Genomic DNA, 27,543 nt, shown 5'->3' with positions numbered 1-27,543 from the left:
ATTCCAGCGGCAGCGGCAGCGGCTGAGACCCAACGAAGCACACCACCAGCTACAACTCTGCCTTTCATTCATTTCACATCTTGACTCTGTATTTGTTTAATTAATTAATTAATTAATTAATTGTGAAGTAATTCATTAATGGGTTAATTAAATTGGGGGGGGGGGGGGAGGGTAAATTTGAAAAAATGAGAATTGAAGAGGAGATAATAAATTAAGTAAATTTAATGAGGGAGGGGAATTAATTGAATTGGAATGAATAATTAAAAGGAGAGAAGGTGTTGGTTGGGGGAAAAACAGAGTCTTCATCAAGAAAGCCCCACGCGAAGAAGTAGAAGGGAGATCGGAGGAAGAAGCAAAGGAGAAGAGCAGAATAAGGGGAAGAGAGTGGGGAGGGTCTCTCTCTTGGACTGATTCTTTGCAATCGCATCTCTCTCTTTCTTACTTTCTCTCTCTCTATTCTCGTCTTTCTCTCTCCACCTATCAGATACGGAGAGATTATATAGAAAGAAAAGCAGAGGGGGTGGGGGGCAGAGGCAGAGGAGGCAGGGGCAGAAATAACAACAACAGAGTAATAGGAAGAAACAGAGGCTAAGAAAGAAAAGCAAGGAAAAGTAGGTGAAAACAAAGTGGAGATGAGGGGGGTGCTCTCTCAACACCCATAATTCATTTACTTTCGATTCTCTCTCTCTCTCTCTCTCTCTTCTTTTTTTAATTTTTTCTTTCATTGAAGAGTCCGCCTTGGGGTGGGGGGGTGGCATCTTCTTCTCTGTCATGCTTGTTTTGTGTTAGCGTTAATTAGCCCTTCCGCGTCCCCCACATTGCTCCCATACCTTTTCTCATCCTCAGCTCGATCCCATTTTTCTCTCTCTCATCCCACCTTATTCCACCATCTCTCTCTCTCTCTCTCCCTATTATATCATCACCACCATCATCATTTCTTATATCTCTACAACAAAACAATGGCCGTTCAAGCTCAATACCCGTCAAATATCCTTCTTCTAAACAGGTTTGTCTTCTTTCTTCTTCTTTTTCTCAATAAACTTCTCTCGCTGCTTCCATCTCTGAATTAACCTTGTTGGTTTCATGATTTTTTTTATTTGCAGAAGCGGACAGGAGGGGAAGGGCGCACTGGGGAACGATTATTCGTTGCAGCCACAACCCGGAGGGTATTTTGATCAATCCCACATGTTGTTCAACAATGGAGGTGAGTCCATATCTATTTTATTTATCTAAAACCATTCGTTTAAAAAAAAAAAAAAACTCTGAATGCCCAATTCAATCTCTGCTTCATTTTGAACCAGTTTCAAGCTCTGCTGTAAGATGCTTTTGATTCTAAATAAAATACCCTCTGGTCTAATTTCACAGTGGGCTCTAATCCCCGGAAAAGAGGAAGAGAAGTTACAACAACCCCCATAGCCACAGCCACAGCCACAGTTCCAATCAACACATTCTCCCTGCAACCTCAGCCTTCTCAGCTCATAGACCTCGCGCAGCTCCATAACCAGCGACCAAATGTCGTCTCCACGGGTCTCGGGTTAGCCTTCGGAGACCAATCGCAGCAGCAGCAGCATCATCATCATCATCATCAACAACAACATTTACAACAGCCACAGCAACAAAATTTTCAACAGCAGAACCTACCCTCTCACTCCTCCTCCTCTGTTTTATTATCTCTGTTATCAGAAGACTTCGCCACTCAAATCAAGAACCAGAGGGACGAACTCGACCAATTCCTTCAAGCCCAGGTACTAATTCTTCTCCTACTCAAATGGGCTCTTCGAATTTCTCACTTCTGGAGGCGTCTTCAATGGTGGGTCGGGTCTAATATTGGTCCTCCGTACAGGGAGAGCAGCTGCGGCGCACGTTAGCAGAGAAGCGGCAGAGACACTACCGTGCGCTACTGAGCGCGGCGGAGGAGTCGATGGTTCGGAGATTGCGAGAGAAAGAAGCAGAAGTGGAGAAAGCGGCCCGCCGGAACGCCGAGCTGGAAACTAGAGCGGCGCAACTTAGCGTGGAGGCGCAGGTTTGGCAGGCGAAGGCCAGAGCACAGGAGGCGACGGCGGCGTCGCTCCAGGCGCAGCTGCAGCAGGCTATAATGAGCGGGGCGTGCGCGGCGGAGCGTAGGGAGGACGGGCTAGGATGCTCGGTGGGTGGAGAGGGCCAGGCGGAGGACGCCGAGTCGGCCTACGTTGACCCGGAACGAGTCGTGAACTCGGGGCGACCGAGTTGCAAGGTGTGTCGGAAGCGAGTCGCCTCGGTTGTTCTGCTGCCGTGTCGGCATCTATGCGTGTGCACGGAGTGCGACGGCGTCGTTCAGGCTTGTCCTCTCTGCCTCTCTCTCAGAACCTCTAGCGTTGAAGTCTTCCTCTCGTAGGGTACCCTACCCCAATCCATGATTGTGTAAGTGCCCTACACCTACTCCCTGGCCTAGGGCTACCCTACCCTACCCTCCCCTACCCAGTTGAGAGCAAAGAGTGCAACAGTAAAAACTAAAACTTTTTTTTTTAAAAAAAAAAAAAGGGAAAAAATCAAATCAATAATGTTAATTAAGTAAAAAAAAAAAATAGATTAATTACCATCTGCTTTTTTGTTTTAATTTTTTTTCTTCTTTTAAATCCTTCTGGGGTGGAATTACCTAGAGGTAATGTACATGGCCAATGAGAATGGCATTGTTTTTTTTTTATTATTATTATCTGGAAATTGAATTCATATATAAATTCTTTTATTTGATACCTTAAATTATATATTACTAATTTTTCTCTTTACGTAGGCATATATATTGATAGGAATGCTTAATGCCATGCAATACCTAAAGGCGTACGTTTATGTTTGCTGCATTTGCTTTTTTAAGTAAGGTACTAAAGTAAGCAATGTGCGTAGGATGTTAATTAGGCATTATTAATCATTTATTTAATTCATTATTCAGTCCTTCAAATTAAACCATCAATTAATTATTTTTCGTTATACGTTCTCTCACATTTTTAAAAAATATCTTTATTTTATTTTCTTCTCCCCTTAATATGGATTTCACAAACTGTCATCGGAAAAAATTAAAATAAATGAATGAGAATTCATTCATGGCATGGAGCGGCGGTGTTTGGCTACGGATGTAGAGGAAGCATTAATGAGGACGTGGTGATGCACGTGACAGAGCTTTAGATAGAGATAATTAAAGAATGAGAATTATAGCCCACCCCTAGATTTCCCTTTCTATATAAGCCTTCTATTCATTATATGTTTTATTAGGTCCGGCACTGTGTGGGGCCCATCTACAAAATTTTGAAAAAAAAAATTAATTACCATTATTGTCAAAAATTATAAAAATAAAAATCAAAAATAAAAAGTGAAAACCGAAAATTGATAACTCGTTTTGTTAATATTTACAAGACTGTAAATTAAAAATTCAAAATTCAAAATACACATTTTATAATATGAATTTGTAATATTATATTAAAAGTATAAGTATTAGAATTAGTATATTCATTTTTTAGTGTCGTAAGAATAATTTTGTTGAATATGACAATTGAAAAGTAGCAAGAATAATTTTTAAATTTTATAAATTTTTTTTGACTATATTTAAATTTACATGGTCATTTGATTTTGGTTTTAATTATATTATGCATAGAATGATTTAATCTGCAAACTTCAATTTTGAATATTAAAGCAATGCGGCAATAGGTTGTTAAAATTATTAAAAAAAACTATAAAATTGTTTTCATTTTTACGAAGATGGCTGAAATTTATGAAGACAGCTGAAAACCAATAATGAAAATAGAAAAATATAAATATAAATAAACGCTTTTTCATTATATGTTTATTCACCGTATAGAAACAAAAAAAAAATTATAAAACCAAATAGCCTTCATAAAAATTTCTTTCCTATATTTTCCTTTATTATATTTATTTTATTTTATATTATTTTTGGGTAGGGGTTGAGTTTGGTTCTTGAATTTCTTTTAGTGTGTAAATGCTTTGAATCTAAAATAATTCATGTAACATTTTTTAAAATGGGAAGAAAGTTAATTAATGAAAGCAAATTATAATAACTCAAGATTTCTTGTATTACTATAAGATCTAATCTTTATTTATTTAGTTTAATTATGGAGAGGCTCATTTTCTTTTCATGATTTATTTATATGAAACCTTTTAAATTTTTATTTCAAATTATCAAATTTTATGTCCTCTAATAATGCTTTTAAAAAAATGATTTCACATGCAAAGTAGTGTTTGGGCTTTTTTATTTATATAAAAATATAGGTTTGAGGCCCAATGGGCCGGCCTAGCCTTTGTAATAGGAAAAAGGATGAAAGATACATATATTTTTTTATAAAAAAAAAAAAAAGAAATTAATTTCCTTTCCTTAATAATGAGATGGAAACTAATCACAAGTAGTCTTAAGAGAAGTGTCGTTATACATAATAATCAAGATATATATATATATATATATATATATATATATATATATATATATATATATATTTTATGTGGTCCATTAAACTAAATAGAATAAAAATATACCTATTTTTTTCTTTTTAATTTTCTCTATTAATTTAATTTTTTTTCTTTTTAATTTTGATAGTTATGGAAACTCGAGATTCTAATATCACATTCAAAAATTTCAGGGAGTATTCAAAATTTACCCTATGAGTGGATACCTTGGATCAATGGCAAGGTAACTCATTCACGACTAGTTGGTCACAGATTTGAATCCAAGAAATAATCTCTCTACTGAAACAGTAGGGATAAGGTTGCATATGCCACGACAACCCTCTTAGCCTTACATGGCAAGGAGCCTTAAGGTTGGAGATAGGGGTGAGCATAATTCGAGAAAACTCAAATTAACCAATTTAACCGATCAAAATTTGTCGATTCGGTTTAGGTAAACAAATCGGTTTGGTTAAGCTTCACCAAAATTCGGAATTGGTTTTCGGTCCGGTGAATAGGAAATATAAATTCGTTTAACCGATTTAATAATTAATTAAATTTAAAATATAAATTAATATATGTTAAATAATCAAGCTTCACCAAAATTCTGTTTTTAATAATTAATTTTAAATAATTTCGGTTAAATTCGGTTAATCGAATTTAACAAACAGGTAATTCGGTCGGGCGAGGTTCGGTTAATACCCCTTATTTGGTCGGTTCGGTTAATGGAAATGATTAACCGAAATTTTCAGTTAATTAACCGAATTTCACCAAATCGACCGTTTGCTCTCCCCTAGTTGGAGATGCCCTATTTCTTCTAAAATTTGCCCTACGAATCAAGCTGTTAACTAATATGCTCTCGTATCAAGGAAAAACATTCAAACGAATATATTAATTTCTTTCATGTTGTAAATTTATGAAGAGATTTGAAAGTCTAATTAGTTATTTATCACAATTTAAGTCTTCGTAATTTGAATATTAATTTAAATATATTATTTTATAGAAGATCTACCTAATTTGAATTCTAAGCAAAACCAAATTTAAAAACATTTAATTACAAATTAAAGAGTTTTTTTTTTTAACTAAAAGAGAGCGGCACCTCCATTTATTTATTAATCTACCTTCACTTTTGGCGGAGGAATACCGTACATATTATGCATGGGGGTGTCCCTCCTTATGCATATTATGGCCCATAAAAGTATTTCCAACGCATAAAATCATTAAATTCATTTTTGTATAATTAAATTAAAGCTTAATTCTTCTTTTTAGGTAAGTAAGATTCATCAACTCATACGACATATATTGCACATATGTTACAAAGCACATAAATTAGAAGATTGCCTACCATGTATGCAGACTATGCCATAAAATTAAGTAGAAAAATGATTCTCAAAATTCAATCTATCTCAATGTTTAAATGCAGAGAAGAACTTTAATGCATTATGCTTTAATTGGTTCTAGTAGAACTTTAATTAAGTAGAATAATGATTCACAAAATTCAATCTATTTCAATGTTTAAATGCAAACAAGGACTTTAATGCATTATACTTTAATTGGTCCTAGTTGAACTTTAATTAAGTAGAACACTGGTTCTCGAAAACTATGAACTTTAGTGCCTTATACAAGGAAAGATGGGTTTAACTTGGAAATGAAATAAGTTCTAAATAAGTGTACGTAGTTGAATTTTTAAAATATAATTATGTTATTTTTGGAGGTATGAATTTGGAATCTTGAATTTGAATTTGGATCAACTTTAATTTAATTTTGGTACTTGTCATTTAAAATGGGAATAAGATTGCTTGCGTTGAAGAGTTTTATAGAAATATGAAACATTCCCCAAGATAGGATTCCCGATAGTTATAATTAAAATGTGAACAAAACATAAAAATAATCAAGAATCGTTATCGAGAATCAGTAGCTGGATCTAGGAATTGAATGTCACATCCGCGCCTCTAACTTCAGAGCTTGAAATCAACTCGAGGTTGACTAGGATGATTATCAAGAATCATCAGTAGATATCTACTTGTGTGACTAGTGCTGTTCAAATTACCTAATCTATGTAAATTTATAAATAAGTGATTTGTTCATTTTCTATCATGAAAACGTATTGTGGTGAGTCATAAGGTTTGTATGGTGTGATGTTATAATGTACTATTTGTGGTGTAAGTATGTGGGAAGAAAAATTTTAGAATTTCAAATTTTGAATAATTAAGGTTTCGTGTGACGAGATACTGGCACTCGAAATAAAATGGTCAAATTGAGTCTAAAAGATGTGAATATGTCAAGCACTAAGGGGCAGGAATGATCCACATGGAATATCATGAGGATTATCCATTGATTAGTGAGTGAGAGAGGAAATTTGTCGAGCCCCCAATGTGGGAGAGTGGTTTGGGTGGATTTTAAATTCGTAAGAAGATTTTTATTAGTTTATTGGTCATTTTAAAAGAAATAAAATGATGATAATATTGGAAGTTGAATTACAAAACAAATGTAAACATTATTGTAGAGAAGCTTGAATGGCAAAGTAGCCATCTAGTTTCGACAATTGCAAGTGGCAACTAGTTGTGCACAAAACACATGTAAGGATTTCGATGCTTTAGGTGCGTGTAAGTATTTGAGTGAGTCAACTCGACTGACATGGTCAAATCACTTGGATAAACCTAGCTTGGTCTTTTTCTAATTATTTATTTTTATTTAAAGTAAAATCTAATAATATTTCTCGAGTTTTTATAATAAAAAAAATATGACACTTTGTCCCTTTAATTTTTGAAAAATATTTAAAATCCTAAAATTTTAATTTTATTGACAAAATGAACTTTTTGTTAGTTAGTAGTTAAATTTATGTGAAGAAATGAATTTTACTCTTAAGAGAATGATATTTTTTTCACCTTTCTATTCAATTGTTGCAAGAAAATAATAAATTAAGTTGAAAAAATTGGTCAGCTATGCATAATATCTTAAAATCAGACAGTAAGCAAATTAAAAGCCCAGCTGATTCTTGATTAGGTTGATCCAACCAATCTAATTAGCTTGGATCAACTAATTGAAATGAGCATGATAACATAATTATACCATATATTATTTAAAAAAAATGTGGAAAAAATAAAACTTACTAATAGATCATAAAAAATACCAAGTAATTATAATGATATCAAATGTTATATGAAAATTTTCATACAAATTATATAACTAGCGCATCATGAAACAAATAAAAGATAAGCTAATAATTTTTTAAAAATTTAATTAACCCATGAAATATATAGTGTTGGTATCTCCATTCAGAGTTTATGCTCTGTAGGAGGTAAATTGAGGAACATTAAAAGCTTTGCGATCCACCTGTAAATCATTGGAAAGGCGGTAGGCATCACTTCAATCCAACTAACCCTTGTGATTAGGGATCTAATTAACCTTCTTCTCATCATCCAAAATTTGAACTGTCACACTCCGAACCCGCCAAGTGGGGCTCGGGGTGTGATGTGATCCAATCACCTGTATCTGATATTATAACATCAATTACGCAGCGAAAAAATTTTGTACATCCAATATCCATATATATTCTCAAAAAACTAAAACATAAACCCAAAAATACATCAGATTTGTACCCTCTCACAAAAATGCTAAACCAACAAACCCAACCCCGAGTTCGCTAAGTTCGATCACGTAGAGGTCCTGAAAAAGATGAAATTCATATCGGGTGAGACACATTTCAATAAGTCAGAATAGATTAATACCAGTGTGTAGCTATCATGAGATTTGTGTACAAAATATAAACATCATTTACAAATTAATCCACAATTATGAAATCATTCTATGTCCCTACTCACACACATCCAACGTATTTTATTAACGAGAGTTTCCCAAGGATTGAGGTGATTACTCACCCATACAAGTAGCACCCCTCTCCTCTGATACCTTATGCAATCAGGTATGGCTACAACTGATGCTAATCAGGGCACTCGCCTTTCTTAGCAAACCCTCGAGCGGAAAATATATTTCACCCCAAATACATATAATACTATAATTTATTACTTTACTCTGTATTTGTTATCTCTGTATTAAAGTTCTCGATTTTCACACTTCTCAGTATTTCACATCTCATAAATCTCACTTCCACATTTCGCATTCACATTTCACTTTCTTTGTATTCCCGTCTCCATTCTTATATTTTGTTCTCATTTTATTCATAGATTAAATTAACAATTATGCATTTAGAACTCACTATCAAATGGAGAACACACTGTCATGCTTCCCCCCATGACAGGTTGTGCGGTCTGAAGGGTGGACTTAACCCTAGTCGGCCCATCAGAATTAAATAAAAAAAACAACATCTTCAGTCTGTAAGTCAGATTGGTTTTCCCGACACTGGTCCTGACTCTAGGGGCACTCTACCCTACACAGCACAATTGACCATCCCGTCTCCACACTCTCCACAAGACGTGTGGGTGTACTAACTCTTCAAAAATCATGCGCAACAGTACTGTGCATAACACAAAACCACAATCCACCGAAGTTCTCAAACCATAACTTGCAATTTAACATTCACATTCAACTCTAATTTAATAATCACACATAATAATATGCTCAACACATTTCAGTATTTCCAACATCTCATAAATAAATATATATATATATATATATATATATATATCATAATTCATCGCAATATATTCTTTGTACTCATGCCACACGATTTAGAATAATACACATTTATACATTTACTAAAAATACGGTAACCCACATTCATCATTCACATTATTTAAAATACGCATTTAATTATCTCCACAATTATCCAAAAAATTCATTACTTTCATCATTCCATTTTCACAAATAATAACTAATAACACAACCCTAGGCTCAAAATCACAGTTCAAACGGTTGGTTTTTCTAAAATTCGCATAATAAACATATACTTACACATATTATTTTTCCATTTCAATCGATAAATTCACAAAATTACTGGCTTAATCTATTCCTCTTACCTGGTTTCCAGAAACTACGTCTGTAGGGATCCCGAAATTATACCTGCGACACTCACCCAAATCCTGAATTCATAAATCCTAGTTTATTAATATCACGCCAAATAAAATACCGTTATTTTCCACATTTCCTAAACTCATAAACTTCAAATAAATAATTGAATTACAAAAAATCACAAATTTGCTAAATTTCCTAAATCTTACTTTAGCCTTGGATTGGTGCCTAGAAATCCCAATTCAAAAATCCGCTCTACTAGACTTGTAGAGAAATGCTTCTAGAACCACGTGGTGGTTTCAGATTGTCAGTTAGGCTGAAGATTTGAAAGAAATTGAGGAGAAAGAGTGGGTTTACCTTACCCCAGGAGTGGTGCCCGCAATGCTCCTACAAAAAATTCACTCCGGTGGGAATGTCAGTGGTAGAGAATGGAACCTAGTGATATTTTCTTTTTTTTCGATCGGCTGAGTATTTGTTAAGAAAATTTGGAGAGAGAGAGAGAGAGTGGAGGCAAAGGAGAGAGAGTTGGCGAGAGAGTTAGCAGAGAGAGAGAGAAAGAGGCGTCTGGACTTGTATTCCAATTTGAAATCGGATGTGAAGCTTCCTGAAGAAGCTTATATATATATATATATATATATATATATATATATATATTCCAATTAGTTTTTTTTTTTCATACTATTCCTTTTATTTTTATATTTAATTAATTAATTTAATAATGTTTAATTAATTAATTAATTAATAATATTTTTTTCCCGAGTTACTACATGAACCCCCTTGGAAAGCAATGATGATAACCCTTAAATTACCTTTGCCATTGTTGCCTTAATGAATATAGCCAATAACGAAGGGACAAACCTCTCCCTCTAAATCCTACAGGAGAGAATTTAAGAATGCATCTATGGAGCCCCTAGCCTACATTCACAAATAGCAGTTGGTTCTCCAAAAGAAATGCTTTCTTGAGAAAGGGTGAGTCGGCTACTTGCAGAAGAGACAAATTCGGATTACCGACATCCTGATGGAATAGTCAATAAAACCTAAAGAAAATGGAGTTGTGAAAGAGAGGAAGAAAACGTGAGTAAAATAGAGAATAAGAAGAAGAAAACCCTAATAATTTTAACCCTCAAATTGCAAAAGGCGCAATGCACACCAAACTAGGTGTGTAATGTGTTGCCTATGGAGGGTGTCGCCTATATGAGGCATAAGTCAACCACCATGTGGGTAAGGTATTTTAGAGGGCTAGACATGTTCTCTTATAAGCATTGTTTGACACGAAATTTCATCGCAGCAATAGACTAGTAGTAAAGTGAGGAAAGAAAAAAAAGTAACATCCTAGTTTCCTTCATTTCATTCACCCTAGAAGTACTCTCCCAAGTATAGCAAGATTATTAATGCCTTTATCCACATAGAAGTGAGTTATAAGTCACACAAAGCCTAACACTTTTAGGTGATAAGAAACTAAAGTGAATAATGCATCTTTTGCCTCGAGCACAAGAAAAATGCATCGCTCAGATTATCGACAAGTTTGACCCCTAAAAAAAATATTGCAAGTATCACTTGCTTGTGGAAGAAGAAGGAAATGAGTCAAGGTCAACTGTAATTATGTGCCAACATTAAAGAGACACTATTTATGTTAAAAATGTATGTCATTTATTAGGCAAATTTAGAGCAATTATGTTTTGGGCATAATTTAAGGAACAATTATAACTCGAAGTTAGACTTGGAATGGACATAGATAGATGTGCAACCTATCTTGCAAGGGATTTTCGTTCCATTTCAACATATCAATGCAATAACCCATCACTTAACAAACCTAGTGCCTCTTTATCCTTCTTTCACTCCCTTCTCCTTCTTTTCCTCTCCTATTAATTAATTCCTTCTTTATCTCATTCTTCCCTGCTCTAATATATGTTTGCACCTCTTCTTTTTTCGCTTTTTATATGATTTTTATGAATTCTATGATTTTTTGTTCCTTTATCTCACAAGGTGCCTTTTGTGAGCTAGGCATTTATCCCAAAACCATTTACTGGAATAATGAGTTTACTTCACCCAATTTACTATCTCCTATCTTAATCTCTTTCATTTTAATAGGTACTCAATTTTTCATTAAACAACTTAAAAATAATTTAAAAAAAAAAACAAAAACACAATCATGGCCTCTTAAAATAGTTGCATGCAAAGGTTAGGAGCTTTTCTATAAAACGACTATGTAGACACCCCATTTTTCTTGGTCATTATATGTAAGAACCCGACCCAAGAAGTCCAGATTAAATAAATGAGTGAAGGATAAAAAGGTAAAATTAGAAGGTTTCGTCGATGAAGCCGTTGTTCTTGTCGACGAAGGCCCTCATACTATTCATCAACGAAATTCAGAGCCTCGTCAATGAAGAGATGCCGAGCGAGTTGCAAAATATCATAATAGCGTTTGTCGCAAAAGGTAACGGTCGTCGACGAAATGCTTGACTGGATCTTCGATGAAAGCACCATCTCATCAATGAATTGGACTAGCTCAATGGTCTATAAATAGGATATTTTGTCGCTTTATTGTTAAGAAAACTCAAAATCTTCTCTCTCCTCTAGAACTCGAACCAACTCTCTCTCTCTCTCTCTCTCTCTAAGAACAGGCTATCTGTTACTCAAATCGATGATCTGATGTTACCATGTGGATCAAGAGGAGAATCTTTACAGTTATAGGGGATCGAAATTTCGTTTCGAGGATTTTCGGGTTTTGTTCCAAAATAGAGGTAAGGGTTTGATTTTAGTTTCATTTCGGTATATCTGTAAAGGTTGGAATTATATTGAAGTATTTTTCTTCGATTCTTAGGCTTTGGAAACTCAGTTCACCATTTTGGAGCCGTTTAGTTCGTGTTTTGATTTTCGGGGAAAGGTAAGGGGTTTCTGCTTATATTAGTTATTTTTGTAATCTAAATAGATAAAACTATGGGTTACGATTATACAAATGTTTTGGCTACGTATTTGGGAAAATCTATCGGGTGAAATGACGGGATTTTTTGGTTTACAATTTTGGAAAAATTGGGGGCTTCGGGTATCATCTCCGTTTCTATTGGAAAACTATACATTTGGTTAAACTGTGATATAGAGATGACCGTACGTTTGATTATTTTAAATTGTATTTTTGGAATACCTGATATGAAATTGTTTGTTTACCTAAATAAGTGTGGATGAGCTTATATATATTGAATGATATGTTTTGTGGAAAAGCGCGTCGATTAACTACTGTAGGCTGTGAATGATGTATTTTGTGGAAAAGCGTGTCGGTTAACTACCGTAGGCTGTGTGTAATTGAAATGAGATATAGGAACGTGAGTTCCAAAATGTTCTAGGTTTTGTGAAAATGCCGAATTGGGAAAAACCGAAGGCCTAAGACAATCGAAGCGTGCTGGTTAACAACCGAAGGCTGAGATATAAGGCGTTTTAGAATAATACCATAGGCGGTGATATCCGGCTTGAGGCTGAGGGTGTGCAATACCACCTATGATTCCAGTTGGTGTCTAAAGGGTATGAGTTTGTACCATGTTTGCACCGGTTGAATGTTGTGGAGCTTAGGCTATGCTAGGTTACCAAGGGTGCCGTGTTGTGCGGCTAGCTTAGGCTGAAGAGTGTGACGACACTAGATCGCGGTATTTTGTGAGATGTATACTGGAACTGTTTGATAAAATATTGGAATTGTGAAATGTTTATGTTTTACTCTTGAAATAACACTCATGTGCCACACACTCATATAACCTGTTTCTCCCTTACTGAGAGGTGTCTCACCCCTATTATACAAATGTTTTTCAGGTCCTTCGAGTAGCCGACACTAGCGTCCTAGCGTATCACGAGTGTGGTGGTTGGGTAGTGGTGTAGGAGTACTTGTATAAGTACTGATCCTTAGCCGGGTTGTCATTTGGGTTATGCAAACACCCGGTGTATGTTATATATTTTGGGAATTAGATGCTGTTTTGTATAGACTCTAATATGGTACTATAAATGTATTAGGTTGAATTATTCTGCTACATATGATTGTGTATGTGATGGTGGATAGGGTATACGTGAACCCCACGGGGTCAGACCCTTATATTGTATAGTATCATTGACGTTTATATGATACAGGGACAGGTTAGGTTACTAAATCACACCCTGAGGCCCATTTCCGAATTCGGTGCATGACAGCTTGGTATCAGAACTAATCAGGTTGTTAGGTTTTGTAGACTTGGTTAGGCGTGATTTTTTAAACATACCAGAGTATAGGAATGTAAGGAATGGGTAGAGTAGGTCGAAGGTTGTCTTGTAGCTAGACAAGGATTCATTGACGATGTTCTATGTTTTTCCTAGAATGACAATTTCAGAAAACCACGAAAAACCATTGACGGTTTTGTGTTTGTGCGGTATGGCAGACCTAGGCATGAGAGTCTTTAGTTTAACATGATTATTCTGCAATGATTGTGTTAATTGTGTTATGATATAGGAATACTAATCTATTCCTATACTATTTGCAGTATAGGACCCAAAGATAGAAACTGGGATAATAGCTTGGAGGGGAATACTAGTGAAGGGTCATCTTTCGTGCCTCAGGGCTTGACTAGTCATATTATGCTAGAGATCGGGTGAAGTGTTAAGGGATGGGAGCCTCCACCTACGGTTATGGGCTGCACCATTGAGAAGTTCACCCGCATGCATCCTCCAACATTTACTGGGGGATCCAACTAGATTGTAGCGGAGAATTGGGTGCAAAATATAGAAAAGATACAAAAAGTTATGCATTGCACCGAAAAGCAAAAAGTTCTCTATGCTACGTTTTAGCTGGCAGGAGAAGCTAAGAGGTGGTGGATGGCGGTGAGTCTGCTTAAGGAGTGGAGAGCTGATTCATCGGGGATGACGTGGGGCTGCTTTAAGGAGGTATTCTTCGAGAGATACTTCCTGACTTCCGTCTATGACACAAAGGCAGATGAGTTCTCGAGTCTGACTCAGGGGACCTTGACAGTGAAGAGTTATACAACTAGATACATCGAGCTGTCTCACTTTGCGCCATGTATGATCTCGAATGAGTACAAAAAGGTTCGGAGGTTCGAGAAGGGCTTGAGGAAGGACATTCGTAGGCTGGTGGGAATGTTGCAGATTCGGGAGTTTCCTGTTCTAGTGGATAAGGCTGCCATGGTTAAGGCTGGTCTCCAGAAGGATGAGGCATCACAGGATTAGAAGAAGAGATCGGTGCCTTCTTGTTCGCAGACTAGTTCCCATCACGGGCACTGGAAGAAGAGGAACTACGGTTCGGGTAATCGCTAGGGTACGGAACCATGGGGTCCACAGGGGGACCAATCTCATGAGCGTTGTGCTAGGTGCTACAAGTGGCATCATGGTGAATGCAAGCCGTTCGGGGGTAACTATTACAGCTGTGGCAAATCGGGCCACAAAGCCCAAGATTGTCGTACGCAGATGACTGGTATGCTTGCATAGAGTTAGAACCGAGGACAGAACCAGGTGCCTCGGGGAAACACGGCTCGAGTGAGGGTGTGCTTGCTTACTCCAGCGGATGCAAAACATGCTGGTAACATGGTGACAGGTACCATGTTATTGCTTTCATAAAGAGTTGTTGTCTTATTCGATTTAGAAACAACCCACTCCTTTATATCTACCAATTTTGTGAAATTGTATGGGGCTGAAACCCAAGTGATAAATGAGGGGTTATCTATAGCTACACCATCTGGGAGTGTGTTGATCTGTAGGAAGATGTTAGGAGACTGCCTAGTGGTAATTTAAGGAAGGTCGCTACTGGTGAAATCTAGTAGTATACGACATGTATGAGTTTGATGTCATACTGGGAATAGATTGGTTATCTTCCAGTTTTGCGGTGATTGATTGTCATAGAAAGTGGTGGTGTTCATACCTCCTGGGGAAACAGAGTATGGGTTCGTAGAATCATATGTTCGTTTGACGCCACAAATTCTGTCGGCTATGCAGGCAAGAAGGTTACTCTTGGACAGTTATCAGGGATACCTAGCTTGTGTGAAGGAACCACCTCGGGATGATCTGAAACTTGAAGATATTCAAGTGGTTAACGAATTTTTGGATGTATTCTCGAAAGACTTACCCGGTTTACCTCCTAATCAGGAAGTGGAGTTCGCTATTGAGTTGCTGTCAGGTAAGGCACCGATTTCTAAAATTGCATACCGAATGGCTCCAGCTGAACTTAAAGAGTTGAAGGAGCAACTACAGGAACTATTGGATAAGGGCTTTATCAGACCTAGTGTTTCGCCCTAGGAAGCTCCAATGTTTTTCATGAAGAAGAAGGACGGGTCAATGAAGATGTGCATTGATTACTGTAAGATCAACAAGGTAACAGTGAAGAACAATACCCGTTGCCTCGTATAGATGATCTGTTTGATCAGCCACAGGGAACGTAGGTCTTTTCAAATATTGATTTACGATCAGGGTATCATCAAGTGAAAGTTAGGATTAAGGATGTTGCGAAAACTACTTTCCAAACCTATGGTCACTATGAGTTTCTGGTCATGCCATTTGGGTTGACTAACGCACCAGCGGTATTCATGGATCTAATGAAAAAGGTTTTTCATGAGTACCTAGATCAGTTCGTAGTGGTATTCATCGACTATATTTTAGTATATTCTAAGAGTTCAGAAGAGCACGAAAACCATCTGAGATTGGTACTTTAGGTACTACAGGAAAAGAAGTTGTATGCCAAGTTGAAGAAATGCGAGTTCTGGCTAAAGCAGGTCACATTTCTTGGCCACATCATGTCGGGAGATGGTATCTCAGTTGATCTAGGTAAGATAGAAGCAGTGGTTGACTAGGTGAAACCAAAGAGCGTGTAGGAAGTTCGGAGTTTCCTAGGACTAGCTAGGTACTATTGGCGGTTGGTGGAGGGATTCTCTAGATTATCTAGCCCTTTGACACGATTAACAAGGGTGCGAGTAGAGTTTTCAGGAGTTGAAACATCGGCTAGTCATTGCTCCAGTTTTAACCATCCCATCTGGGGACGGTGGTTTTGTGATTTACAATGACACATCTTTGAAGGGTTTGGGATGTGCATTGATGCAACATGGAAAAGTAATTGCTTATGCTTCTCGTCAACTCAAAGAGTACGAGAAGAATTACCCCACGCATGATTTGGAGTTGGCAGCAATGTTGTATGCGCTGAAGATTTGGAGAGACTACTTGTACGGTGAACAGTGTGAGATCTTTACGGATCACAAGAGCCTAAAATAATTTTTCACATAGAAGGAATTGAACATGAGGCAGAGGAGGTGGCTAGAATTGATCAAGGACTACAATTGTACCATTAGCTATCATCTAGGGAAAGCTAATATGGTAGCTGATGCGTTAATTCGGAAGTCAGAGCACACATTAGTATTTGCAGTGGTAGGTCAGCATCATATCAGACGAGATCTGGAGGGGATTGGCATGGAGTTGGTGGATGATAATCATCAGACTTTCATTGCTAGTTTGGTGATCCAATCGACATTATTAGAGAGGATTAAAGTTGCGCAGGCTAAGGATGAAGAGTTAGTCGAGGTGGTAGAGAATGTGCAGCAGGGGTTGGCAGTAGATTTTAACATCTTCGAGGGAGGTGTATTGAGGTTTGGAACCAACCTGTGCGTTCCAAAAGACCAGGGTATAAGGAGGAAAATTCTAGATAAGGTGCATTGTTCTTTGTATATGGTACATCCGAGTAGCATGAAGATGTATCGAGATTTGCGCAAATCTTTATAGTGGAGTGGCATGAAAAAGGAGATTGCTCGATTTATGGAACAATGTCTGATGTGTCAATAGGTAAAGGCTAAACGTCAGAGGCCACCAGAGCCGTTGCAGCCATTGAGCATTCCGAAGTGGAAATAGGAGCACATTCATGGACTTTGTCTCTGGGTTACCACTAGCAGTGCACGGGTAGAATGTAATCTGGGTGATCGTGGACAGGTTAACTAAATCTGCTCACTTTGTACCGATGAAGGTTAAATACTCCTTGAGTAGGCTATCAGATCTATACATGCAGGAGATAGTCAGGATGCACGGAGTGCTGGTGTCCATTATTTCAGATCGAGACTCAAGGTTCACTTCTCGATTTTGGAAGAGCTTAGAGGAAGCACTGGGGACGAAGCTTACTTTCAATATAGCGTTCCACCCCCAAACTGATGGATAGTCAGAGAGGACGATACAAATCTTGGAGGATATGTTATGAGCGTGTGTGTTAGACTTCGGCGGTAGTTGGACGCTATTCCTATCGTTAATGGAGTTTGCCTATAACAATAGTTTCCAAGCTAGTTTTGGTATGGCACCATCCGAGGCATTGTATGGTCGGAGTTGTCGGTCTCCTCTATAATGGGATGAGGTCGGTGAAAGGCAGATATTGGTTCCTAAACTCATACAACAGGCTTCTAAGAAGGTCAAAATAATCAGGGATAGAATTAAATTAGCTCAAAGTCGGCAGAAGAGTTACACGGATGTGCACCGCCGTGAATTAGAATTCGAGGTGGGGGTAAGATATTCTTGAGAATTGCTCCGATGAAAGGGTTGATGAGATTCGGGAAGAAGGGCAAGCTGAGCCCGAGGTATATTGGACCATTCGAGGTACTTGAACGAGTGGGTCCGGTAGCCTACAAAATTGCACTACCCCCAGCGCTCTCTTGGTTCCATGATGTGTTCCACGTATCTACGTTGAGGAGGTATGTGCCGGATCCATCACATGTGATTAGTTACGAATCTTTAGAGATTTGGGATGCGTTGGCGTATAAGGAGATACCATTTCGGATTCTGGACCACAAAGTTCAAAAGTTGCATACCAAGGAGATACCGTTAGTGAAAGTGTTGTGGCAAAATCACGCAATTGAGGAGGCTTCTTGGGAATTGGAGACAAAAATATGCCAGAAATATCCACAATTGTTCTGAGGGTAATGTTGACCAATACGATTTAGGTAAGTATTTGATGCATCTGTTTAGAGTATTAATGTGTGGTTAGTCTCTAGGAAGGTTTTGTGATAAATGTGAACTCCCGAGACCCTGTGTATATAACCACAGTATTTCTCCGCCATAAGTGAGGGTATGTAATATATTTGAGACGGGGCTGCTATGTGGGAAGCCGTCGGCTTTTTCTAGGGTCAAGTATATGTTTGAGTGTATGATGAATTATCTAGTGAAAGATTGCAAATTTTGAGGAAGAAATTTTTGTAAAAAGGGGAGGTTGTAAGAACCTGACCTAAAAAGTCCAGATTAAATAAATAAGTAAAAGGTAAAAAGGTAAAATTAGCAAGTTTCATCGACGACGCCATTTTTCTTATCGACAAAGGCCCTCATACTGTTCGTCGACAAAATTCAGAGCCTCGTCGATGAAGAGATACCAAACGAGTTGCAAAATATCATAATAGGGTTCGTTGTCAAAGGTAACGGTTTGTCGACGAAATGCTTGATTGGTTCATCGATGAAAGTTTCATCTCATCGACAAATTGGACCGGGTCAAGGGTCTATAAATAGGATATTTTGTTGCTTCATTGCTAAAAAAACTCAAAATCTCTCTCTCTCCCTCTAGAACTCGAACCATCTCTCTCTCTCTCTCTCTCTCTCTCTCTCTCTCTAAGATACAGGCTATCTGTTACCCGAATCGACGACTCAACATTACCATGTGGATCAGGAGGAGAATCTCTATGGTTATAGCATATCAGAATTTCGTTTCTAGGATTTTCGAGTTTTGTCCAATATTGAGGTAAGGGTCTGATTTTAGTTTCGTTTCGGTAGATCTATAGAGGTTGGGATTATATTGAAGTATTATTCTTTGATTCTTAGGTTTTGGGAACTCAGTTCACTGTTTTGGAGTCGTTTAATTCATGTTTTGGTTTTCAGGTAAAGGTATGGGGTTTCTGCTTATATTAGTTATTTTTTGTAATCTGAATCGGTAAAACTATGGGTTACCATTATACAAATGTTTTGGCTACTTATTTGGGAAAATCTATCGGGTGAAATGACGGGATTTTCGGGTTTATAGTTTTTGGTAAAATTGGGGGTTTCGGGTATCATTTCATTTCTGTTGGAAAACTATATATTTGGTTAAACTGTGATATAGAGATGACCGTACCTTTGATTATTTTAAATTGTATTTTTGGAATACCTGATATGAAATTGTTTGTTTACCCTAATAAGTGTGGAATGAGCTTATATATATTGAATGATATATTTTGTGGAAAAGCGTACTGGTTAACTACCATAGGCTGTGAATGATGTATTTTGTGAAAAAGCGTGCCAGTTAACTACCATAAGTTATGTATAATTGAAATGAGATATACGAACGTGAGCCCCAGAATGTTCCATGTTTTGTGAAAATGCCAAATCGGGATAAACCCGAAGGCCTAGGACAATCAAAGTGTGCTGGTTAACAACCAAAGGCTGAGATATGAGGCGTGCCGGAATAATACCATAGGCGGCGATATCCGATTTGAGGCCAAGGGTATGCAATACCACCTATGATTCCAGTTGGTTACCGAAGGGTATGAGTTTGTACCATGTTTGCACCAGTTGAACGTTGTGGGGCTTAGGCTATGCCAGGTTGCCAAGGGCGCCGTGTTGTGCGACCAACTTAGGCCGAAGAGTGTGACGACACTAGAGTGCGGTGTTTTGTGAGATGTATACTAGAACTATTTGTGAAAATATTGGAATTGTGAAATGTTTATGTTTTACTGTTGAAATAACACTCATGTGTTATAACATGTTTCTCCCTTACTAAGAGGCATCTCACCCCCATCATACAAAGGTTTTTCAGGTCCTTTGAGTAGCCAACACTAGCGTCCTAGCGTATCAAGAGCGTGGTGGTTGGTTAGTGGTGTAGGAGTACTTGTGTAAGTATTGATCCTTGGCTGGGTTGTCTTTTGGGTTATGCAGTCACCCAAGGTATGTTATGTATTTTGTGAATTAGATCTTGTTTTGTATAGAATCTGGTATGGTACTATAAATGTATTAGGTTGAATTATTCCGCTGCGTATGATTGTGTATATGATGGTGGATAGGGTATACGTGAACCCTATGGGATCGGACCCTTATATTGTGTAGTGTCATGGACGTTTGTATGATACATGGACAAGTTAGGTTACTAAATCACACCTTGGGGCCCATTTCCGAGTTCGGGGCATGACATTATATAACAAAATTTAGATTTTTTTTAATTTCTTGAAATTGCCTAAATAAACATAATTGAATTGATTTTCTAGTTTGACTTGCTGATTTGAGTTTTTAGAAAAAAAAAAAAAAAAGTGTTGTAAAACTGGGAAGGTGTCATCTAAGGTCTTGACTTAGTGATTCCTCTCTTTGTGGGTGTCCCCGTTCATGCATCCTCACTGCCCTAGAATTGAGTATTTATATTTTCCTTTTAAATCATTCATTTTCATTTATAAAAATACAATTAAAAAATAAATACAAAGAAAAAAACATCAAAAACCAAGCAAGTTTCCTACTTCCCTCATACAATCTCTACTAGCTCCCAAGGAAATTCGGAGCTAATTAGGGCTTTACCCCTTGCCCTTTAGCCTATAAGGGTGTTCAAAGAGAGAAGAGAGGGGAGAGTTGTTGGAGATTAAGGTACCACAGAGAGTGAAATAATCCTTGAGGAACAAGGAAAGAGATTAAAAAAATATAAAATGAGAGAATTTAGAGAGAGAGAGAGAGAGAGAGAGAGAGAGAGAGAGAGGGAGAGGAGAGAGAGAGGAGGAAAGGGTAAAAAAGATTGAGAGAGAGCGCGAGGGAGAGAGAGAGAGAGAGAGAGAGAGAGAGAGAGAGAGAGAGCAATGCAGAGCCCAAAGAGAGAATTAGAAGAAGAAAGGCTCGGTTGAGAGAAAAATAGAAGCAGTGAAGAAAGTAGGAGAGTAATTAGAGAAGCAAGAAGGGAGAGCTATGCTAATAGAGAACAGAGGCTGGAGAGAAGAATTAGGAGGTAAGCACCCCATCCCCTATTTTTGTCTCAATTAAGTTTTTTATGTTTGGCTTGATGTTTGATTGAGTTTGTAGAATATTTAATTTTTTCAAATCACAAAATGTTTTGAATTTTGCCATTGTTTATGTTTGTTTAAACCCAAAATCAGAACCCAAAGCACCCCCAGCTAGAACCTAAAACCTTAATCCTCAATTCCTAATTAAATCCCCAAAGTTTGAAATAAAATTAAAATCAATACCTAGCAAAACACCTAAAACAAAACCTACAACCCACCAAAAACTTGCAAAAATCTCAAAAGAATCGAAGGATTAATCCAAAAATTCAGGTCAACTGTTGTTCGCAAATGCACGGTGGAAGCTCTTTCATACACTCTCGAATTAATCAATAAACAACTAGTGCAATCACTCAATGATGAACAATACTGAAGAAGCAAACACTTAGCAATGAGAAGAATGAAAGCAATAATCAAAAGATACAAGATTTATGTGGTTCGGCAATTTGCTTATGTCCATGAGAGCAACAACTCTGATTCTCACTATAAACAATGTCAAGTTTACATTAGGGTTACAAAACATTGATTATATATGAACCCTAAGTGTACAGGAACCTTAGATCATACTTAAACCATCCCTGTAGTGATCCCCGAAGGAAAAACCTATGATCTACCTAATCTACTGGCCTCCCGATTTGAATTACGTGACTTGCGCCGACTAAAACCATTGATGATTTAAGCCAAACCATCGACGGTTTGAAGTAAAGAAGTAACCCCTGCATTTTGCCTGAAACTGTCGACAGTTATCCCTCTTCCTGCAGCCTTCTCTCTTTCTTTTGCTCCTTGCTTCACATAGCTTTCCTAATGCATGCATTTCCACTCAAAATATAAGCCACATCCCTAACAATCTCCACCTTAGCGAATATTCACCACTTAGGAAATCTAAAAGCAAAACCGCTGCTCCACCTGGGACAGTAGATTGGGTTTTTCTCCCATCTAGCACCTGGAGACGTTGATTAAGTCCAAGAAATGCTTGAACTTACCATTGTAACCGACTTCATTAGCATATTAGCCGCATTATTAGACATATAAACCTTCTCAAGTAGAATTTCTCCTGAGCAATTAGTTCCTTGACCTTGTGGTAACGCGCATCAATGTGTTTCGTCCTCACTTGGCACCCCTGATTCTTCGCCAAGCAGATGGCACTCTGACTATCACATTGCAGCCAAACTCCAGCTTGCTGGACACCAAGCTCCCTAACCAATCCCGTATGCCACAACACTACCTTGGCAGGCTCAACCACTACCATGTACTCCGACTCAGTAGTAGATAAATCTACGAGCGACTACACCATAAACCTCCAACAAATAGGTCCTCCCACACGGGTAAAAACGTACATATGGTAGACCTCCTATCATCCAGTCTCCTGCGTAGTCAGCATCCACGTACCCTTCCACTAACGGATCACTCTATTGTGCATTGAATATAATGCCATATCCGGTTGTACCCCTCAAGTACCTAAGAATCCACTTGACAACATCCTAGTGTTTTCGAACCAGATTCATGAAGAACTTGCTCACCACACTGATAGCATGTGCTAGGTTTGACCTCGTACACACCATAGCATATATCAGACGCCCCACCGTGCGAGCATAGGGGACCTTCGACATATCATGAACCTCATCGTCCATCCTTGGGCATTAGCCAATAGACAGTCTGAAATGACTCGCCAAAGGTGTGCTCACCGACTTAGCATTAGCCATGCTAAACCTCTCTAGCACCTTCTCCATATAGCCACCCTAAGATAACCATAGTATCCCTACAGTTTTGTCCCTGTGAATCTCCATGCCAAATATCCTCTCGGCCGCACCAAAGTCTTTCAAGTTAAACTCTTTTCCCAACAGAATCTTCAACCAATTTACCTCAATCATGTCTTTTGTAGCAATCAGCATATTGTCAACATACAGCAATAGAAATATGATAGACCCATCCAAAAGACTCCTCACATAGACGCAGCAATCATACTCACACCTCTTGTAGCCAATATAGGTCATATAGGCCTCGAACCTCTCGTACCACTACCTCGGAGACTGCTTTAGCCCCTACAGTGACTTCTTTAGTTTTCAGAATAAGTGCTTATGTCCAGGCTAAACCCTTCTGGTCGTGTCATGTAAATAAGCTCCTCTAGGTCACCATGGAGGAACATCGTCTTTATGTCCATCTGCTCGAGATGCATATCATGTTGCGCCAAGAGTCCCAACACTACCCTGATACCACAAGGGAGAAGATTTCATCATAATCTACTCCCTTCCTCTGCTAGTATCCCTTTACTACTAAGCGGGCCTTGTACTTCTCTCTTTCCCTTTTTGACACTGCTTCCTTCTATCTATATAGCCACTTGCATCCAATCGCCCGCTTCCCATCTTGAAGCTTCACCAAATCTCATAAGTGGTTCTTATGCAACGACTCTATCTCCTCCACCATAGCGCCTATCCAGCTACCTTTCCCCTAGCTGTGCATAGCCTTCTAAAAGGTAGTAGGATCTCGACTACTTGTGATAAGGTCATAAGACACAAGATCATCAAAGTCGTACCTGGTCGGTGGCCTGATGATGCGTCTGAGTATATCTATAGCTATGCTACGACACAATTACTATTCATATGAACTAGAACTCCCTATGTTCTAAAGATCGTCATCTTCATCCTAAGCTTCTAACTCCACTTACAGCGCCGGCTGATCTCTTAAGCTAGGAGCCCTTGTATGTCTGCCCCGAGTCTCCAACTCCACCTGAATTGCATGCCCATTGCTACTGTGATTTTCTAGCACCTATTGCTCTATTTCTTCCTAAGTATGCCTGTAACAAGCTCCTTATAAAAATAAATTCTCTACTATTTTAAATTAAAACAATTTCCTACACAGTAGAAAGCAAGTAACATGAAATACAACCTTATAAATATATATATATATATATATATATATATATATATATATACACAATACCAGAGTGTCTAAATATTCCACAAATATTACATATTATACTGTACTCTCAAGAACTGCTTTTACTAATACCAGGGTTAACAAAATTTGAACCCTAAAACACTCACTCTCAAAAAGGGCAGGCTAACAGCTCCTTAATCTGTGAGTCTGCTCCGCTCACCCAACTGGCTCACCTGAAAAATAATTCAACACTGGGATGAGCCAAAGCTCAGTAAGACGAAACATGCCATCACTCGTGTGTGGCTATTGAGATGTAGATCTATAAAAATTAATCCGAGTTAAGAGTAGTACAAAATAACTAAAACTGAAAATGCTGATACTACATAACATACTATAAAACCTTTAACTACATAATTTAACATATCAAACTATATGAAATTTCTTTTCATAATAATACTACTATTCCGAAAAATCTGATAATACTATAATATCTGAGAATATTTCCCTAGATGGTTATATGACATGATTTAACCCCTCATGACAGGGTGGTGCGGCTCGAAGGCTGGATCTATCCTGGTTGGCCTACCAGGATAAACCACTCTACTCCTTGGTCAGATCGGCCCTCCTCAACCCATATCTGATGGGGAGCTTGTCCACAACTAGGCACGATCGACCTCATACCACTTACTATCTGAGTTAAGTGGTTGCACTCTGAACTGAATATCTGTATATCTGTAGCTATGGTACCGTGCTCTGCTGTCGGCTCCATCAGGGTCTGATAATATATAATACATTTCTATATACAACTAACTGTTTTACCATGATTCTATAATAACTTTATAAACCATGACGCTGTAATAATCTGTAAATATATCAACTGTATTTTTCTAAGATAAACTATAAATCTGTATGTCATCGTACTGTAAAACTATAAAATCATGGTATTTCGAAAGATACTGTAAACGCATTTCACTGTCCGTATATTCTGCAAAACATATTCATGAAAATACTATATAAGCTTGTTTCTATATTGTATTCATGCTCTCATGCCACACAATAATTTAAAATATTTTAACATCAATAAAAAATTGCATAAATTTCTGCTTTGAATAATAATATGGTAAAAACATAAACTTTATACTGAAATCATACTAGGTTTTCCTAGCATAGCATGTTTCCCTTACCTAACTGTCGAAAAGCCCCTATCGTATACTAGTCCTATGGTAGGGCTTCCTATTCTACACCCTGAAAACCACAATTGTCAGAATAGAATATCAATATTTTTTGGCCTACATCATTTCCTACAATTGCCATAAGGTCAAAAATTAAATAAAAGACCTTATCCTGATTCTGGGGAGAAATCCGACTCAATCCCACCAACGATCCGCCCCAACAGACTTGAAGAGAATTCCGCCAGGGGTGTCGTGGTGGCCTCAGATAGTCGATCCGGCGACTAACGAGGCCGAAATTGAAGAGAGACGGAGGAAGAACCGTCTAGGAGAGAGAGAAAGAGGGAGAGGAGAGATTTTTGTTAATTTTCTGTGATTAAAATCAGTTTATGGCTATTTATACTGTGGGATTTTTCAACGAGCCACGTCACCTCATCGACAAGTCCTGTAGAAAGTTTGTCGATTAACCTGCACCCTCGTCGACGAATTTTAGAATTCCCAATAATCCTCTCTCGCTATCTTCTCGTCGATGAGACAAGACCTCGTCAACGAGATCCTGAAGAACCCTCATCAACGAAACCCCTATGTTCAATGACGAGTGCTTCAAAAATTTCAAGGCTTATTATATCCAAAATGCAATGTCGTCGATGAACGCAAAGAGTTCGTCAACGAAATCTGCTACCTTCTTCTACTACTGCTTCCATTTCACTCTCTCTTTATTATTTAAATAACATTATTCTTCGAGTCACTACATTCTCCCCTCCTTATAAAATTTCGTCCTCGAAATTAACTTATTCATATGATCCTTTCTTTGCAAAGGTAAATGGTCTACTTATTTTATTACTTGCCCTCACTTATGGCGGAGGAATACCATGGTTACATGGGTAGTCCTGGGAGATTACAATCATAAAATAAAATTTCCCCCAAAACCAAAAATACTACCTAACCTATACTCTACATTACAATTACACTGAACTCAACAAAATAAAATTACCATCTTAGCATATACATCAATATTATAATTCATCGAACAAGTGAGGATATTTCCATCTGATTTCCTCTTCAAGCTTCCATGAGGCTTCTTCAATCGCCTAGTTTCTCCATAGAACTTTTACTAGTGGTATCTTCTTGCTGCGCAGTTCTTGTTCTTTTCTATCTAAAATCTGTACTGGAGCTTTTTCATATGCTAAAGCCTCACTGACTTCCAGTTCTGCATGGCTGATGATATGGAAAGGATTTTGGACGTATTTTCTTAGCATAGAAACATGAAATACATCATAAACTCGAAATAGAGATGGCGATAAAGTTAGTCGATAAGCTACTGACCCAATCTTCTCAAATATCTCAAATGGGCCAATAAACCTAGGGCTCAACTTACCCTTCTTCCAAAATCTCAAGATCCCCTTCAGTGGAGTTATTCTCAAAAATACATGATCACCCACTTCAAATTCTAGTTTTCGGCGGCGAGTATCCGCGTAGCTTTTCTGCCGACTTTGCACTGCATTGATCCTATCTCGAATAAGTCAGACTTTATCACAAGCTTGCTGAATTATCTCTAGACCCAAAACTCGCCTTTCACCTACTTCATCCCAGAAAAGAAGAGATCAGCATCTCCTACCATATAATGCCTCGTAAGGTGCCATGCCGATGCTAGTCTGATAACTGTTGTTGTAAGCAAATTCAACTAGCGGCAAAAACTAAATCCAGCTACCTCCAAAGTCTAGCACACAGGCACGAAGCATATCTTCTAATACCTGCATTGTTCTCTTAGTCTGACCATCAATCTGAGGGTGGAAAGCAGTGCTGAATGCTAACTGAGTCCCCAAAACCTCCTACAGACTCTTCCAAAATCGTGATGTAAAGCGAGGGTCACAGTCTGAGACTATGGATAGCGACACTCCATGGGGTCGAACAATCTCTTGTATATAAATCTCTGCTAACCTGTTCATAGGGTAGCTGACTTTAATGGGCAGAAAGTGTGCTGTCTTTGTCAACCTATCAACCACCACCCAAATAGCATTCTGACCATGCGGCACTGGCGGCAGCCCAGTAAAAAAATCTATGGATACGTGATCCCACTTCCATTCTGGAATGAAAAGTGACTGCAACTAACCATCCGG

The 27,543-nt window shown here is 37.9% G+C and overlaps 1 protein-coding gene across 1 annotated transcript; it reads left to right on the top strand.

Annotated features, from left to right (window-relative positions):
- Nucleotides 1–270: 270 nt before the first annotated feature.
- Nucleotides 271–2,739, top strand: LOC131164996 (BOI-related E3 ubiquitin-protein ligase 1). Its single transcript, XM_058122581.1, has 4 exons — nt 271–1,006; nt 1,104–1,204; nt 1,366–1,745; nt 1,844–2,739. Exons 1-4 carry the CDS (start codon nt 960–962, stop codon nt 2,372–2,374), a joined length of 1,059 nt encoding a protein of 352 aa, XP_057978564.1. The 5' UTR covers nt 271–959; the 3' UTR covers nt 2,375–2,739.
- Nucleotides 2,740–27,543: the final 24,804 nt, after the last annotated feature.

The sequence above is a fragment of the Malania oleifera genome, chromosome 9 (genome assembly GCF_029873635.1).
Source record: "Malania oleifera isolate guangnan ecotype guangnan chromosome 9, ASM2987363v1, whole genome shotgun sequence".
NCBI classification, from domain to species: Eukaryota; Viridiplantae; Streptophyta; class Magnoliopsida; order Santalales; family Ximeniaceae; genus Malania; species Malania oleifera.
Note: the sequence above shows the minus strand (reverse complement) of the source record. Positions and strands in the feature narration are given on the sequence as shown.

Bases quoted from the DNA above. Each gene is read 5' to 3' on its own strand.
- LOC131164996 (XM_058122581.1), top strand. From the start codon at position 960: ATGGCCGTTCAAGCTCAATACCCGTCAAATATCCTTCTTCTAAACAG. The intron at 1,007-1,103 runs GTTTGTCTTCTT...TTTTATTTGCAG, and splicing joins AATATCCTTCTTCTAAACAG to AAGCGGACAGGAGGGGAAGG. The intron at 1,746-1,843 runs GTACTAATTCTT...TCCTCCGTACAG, and splicing joins ACCAATTCCTTCAAGCCCAG to GGAGAGCAGCTGCGGCGCAC.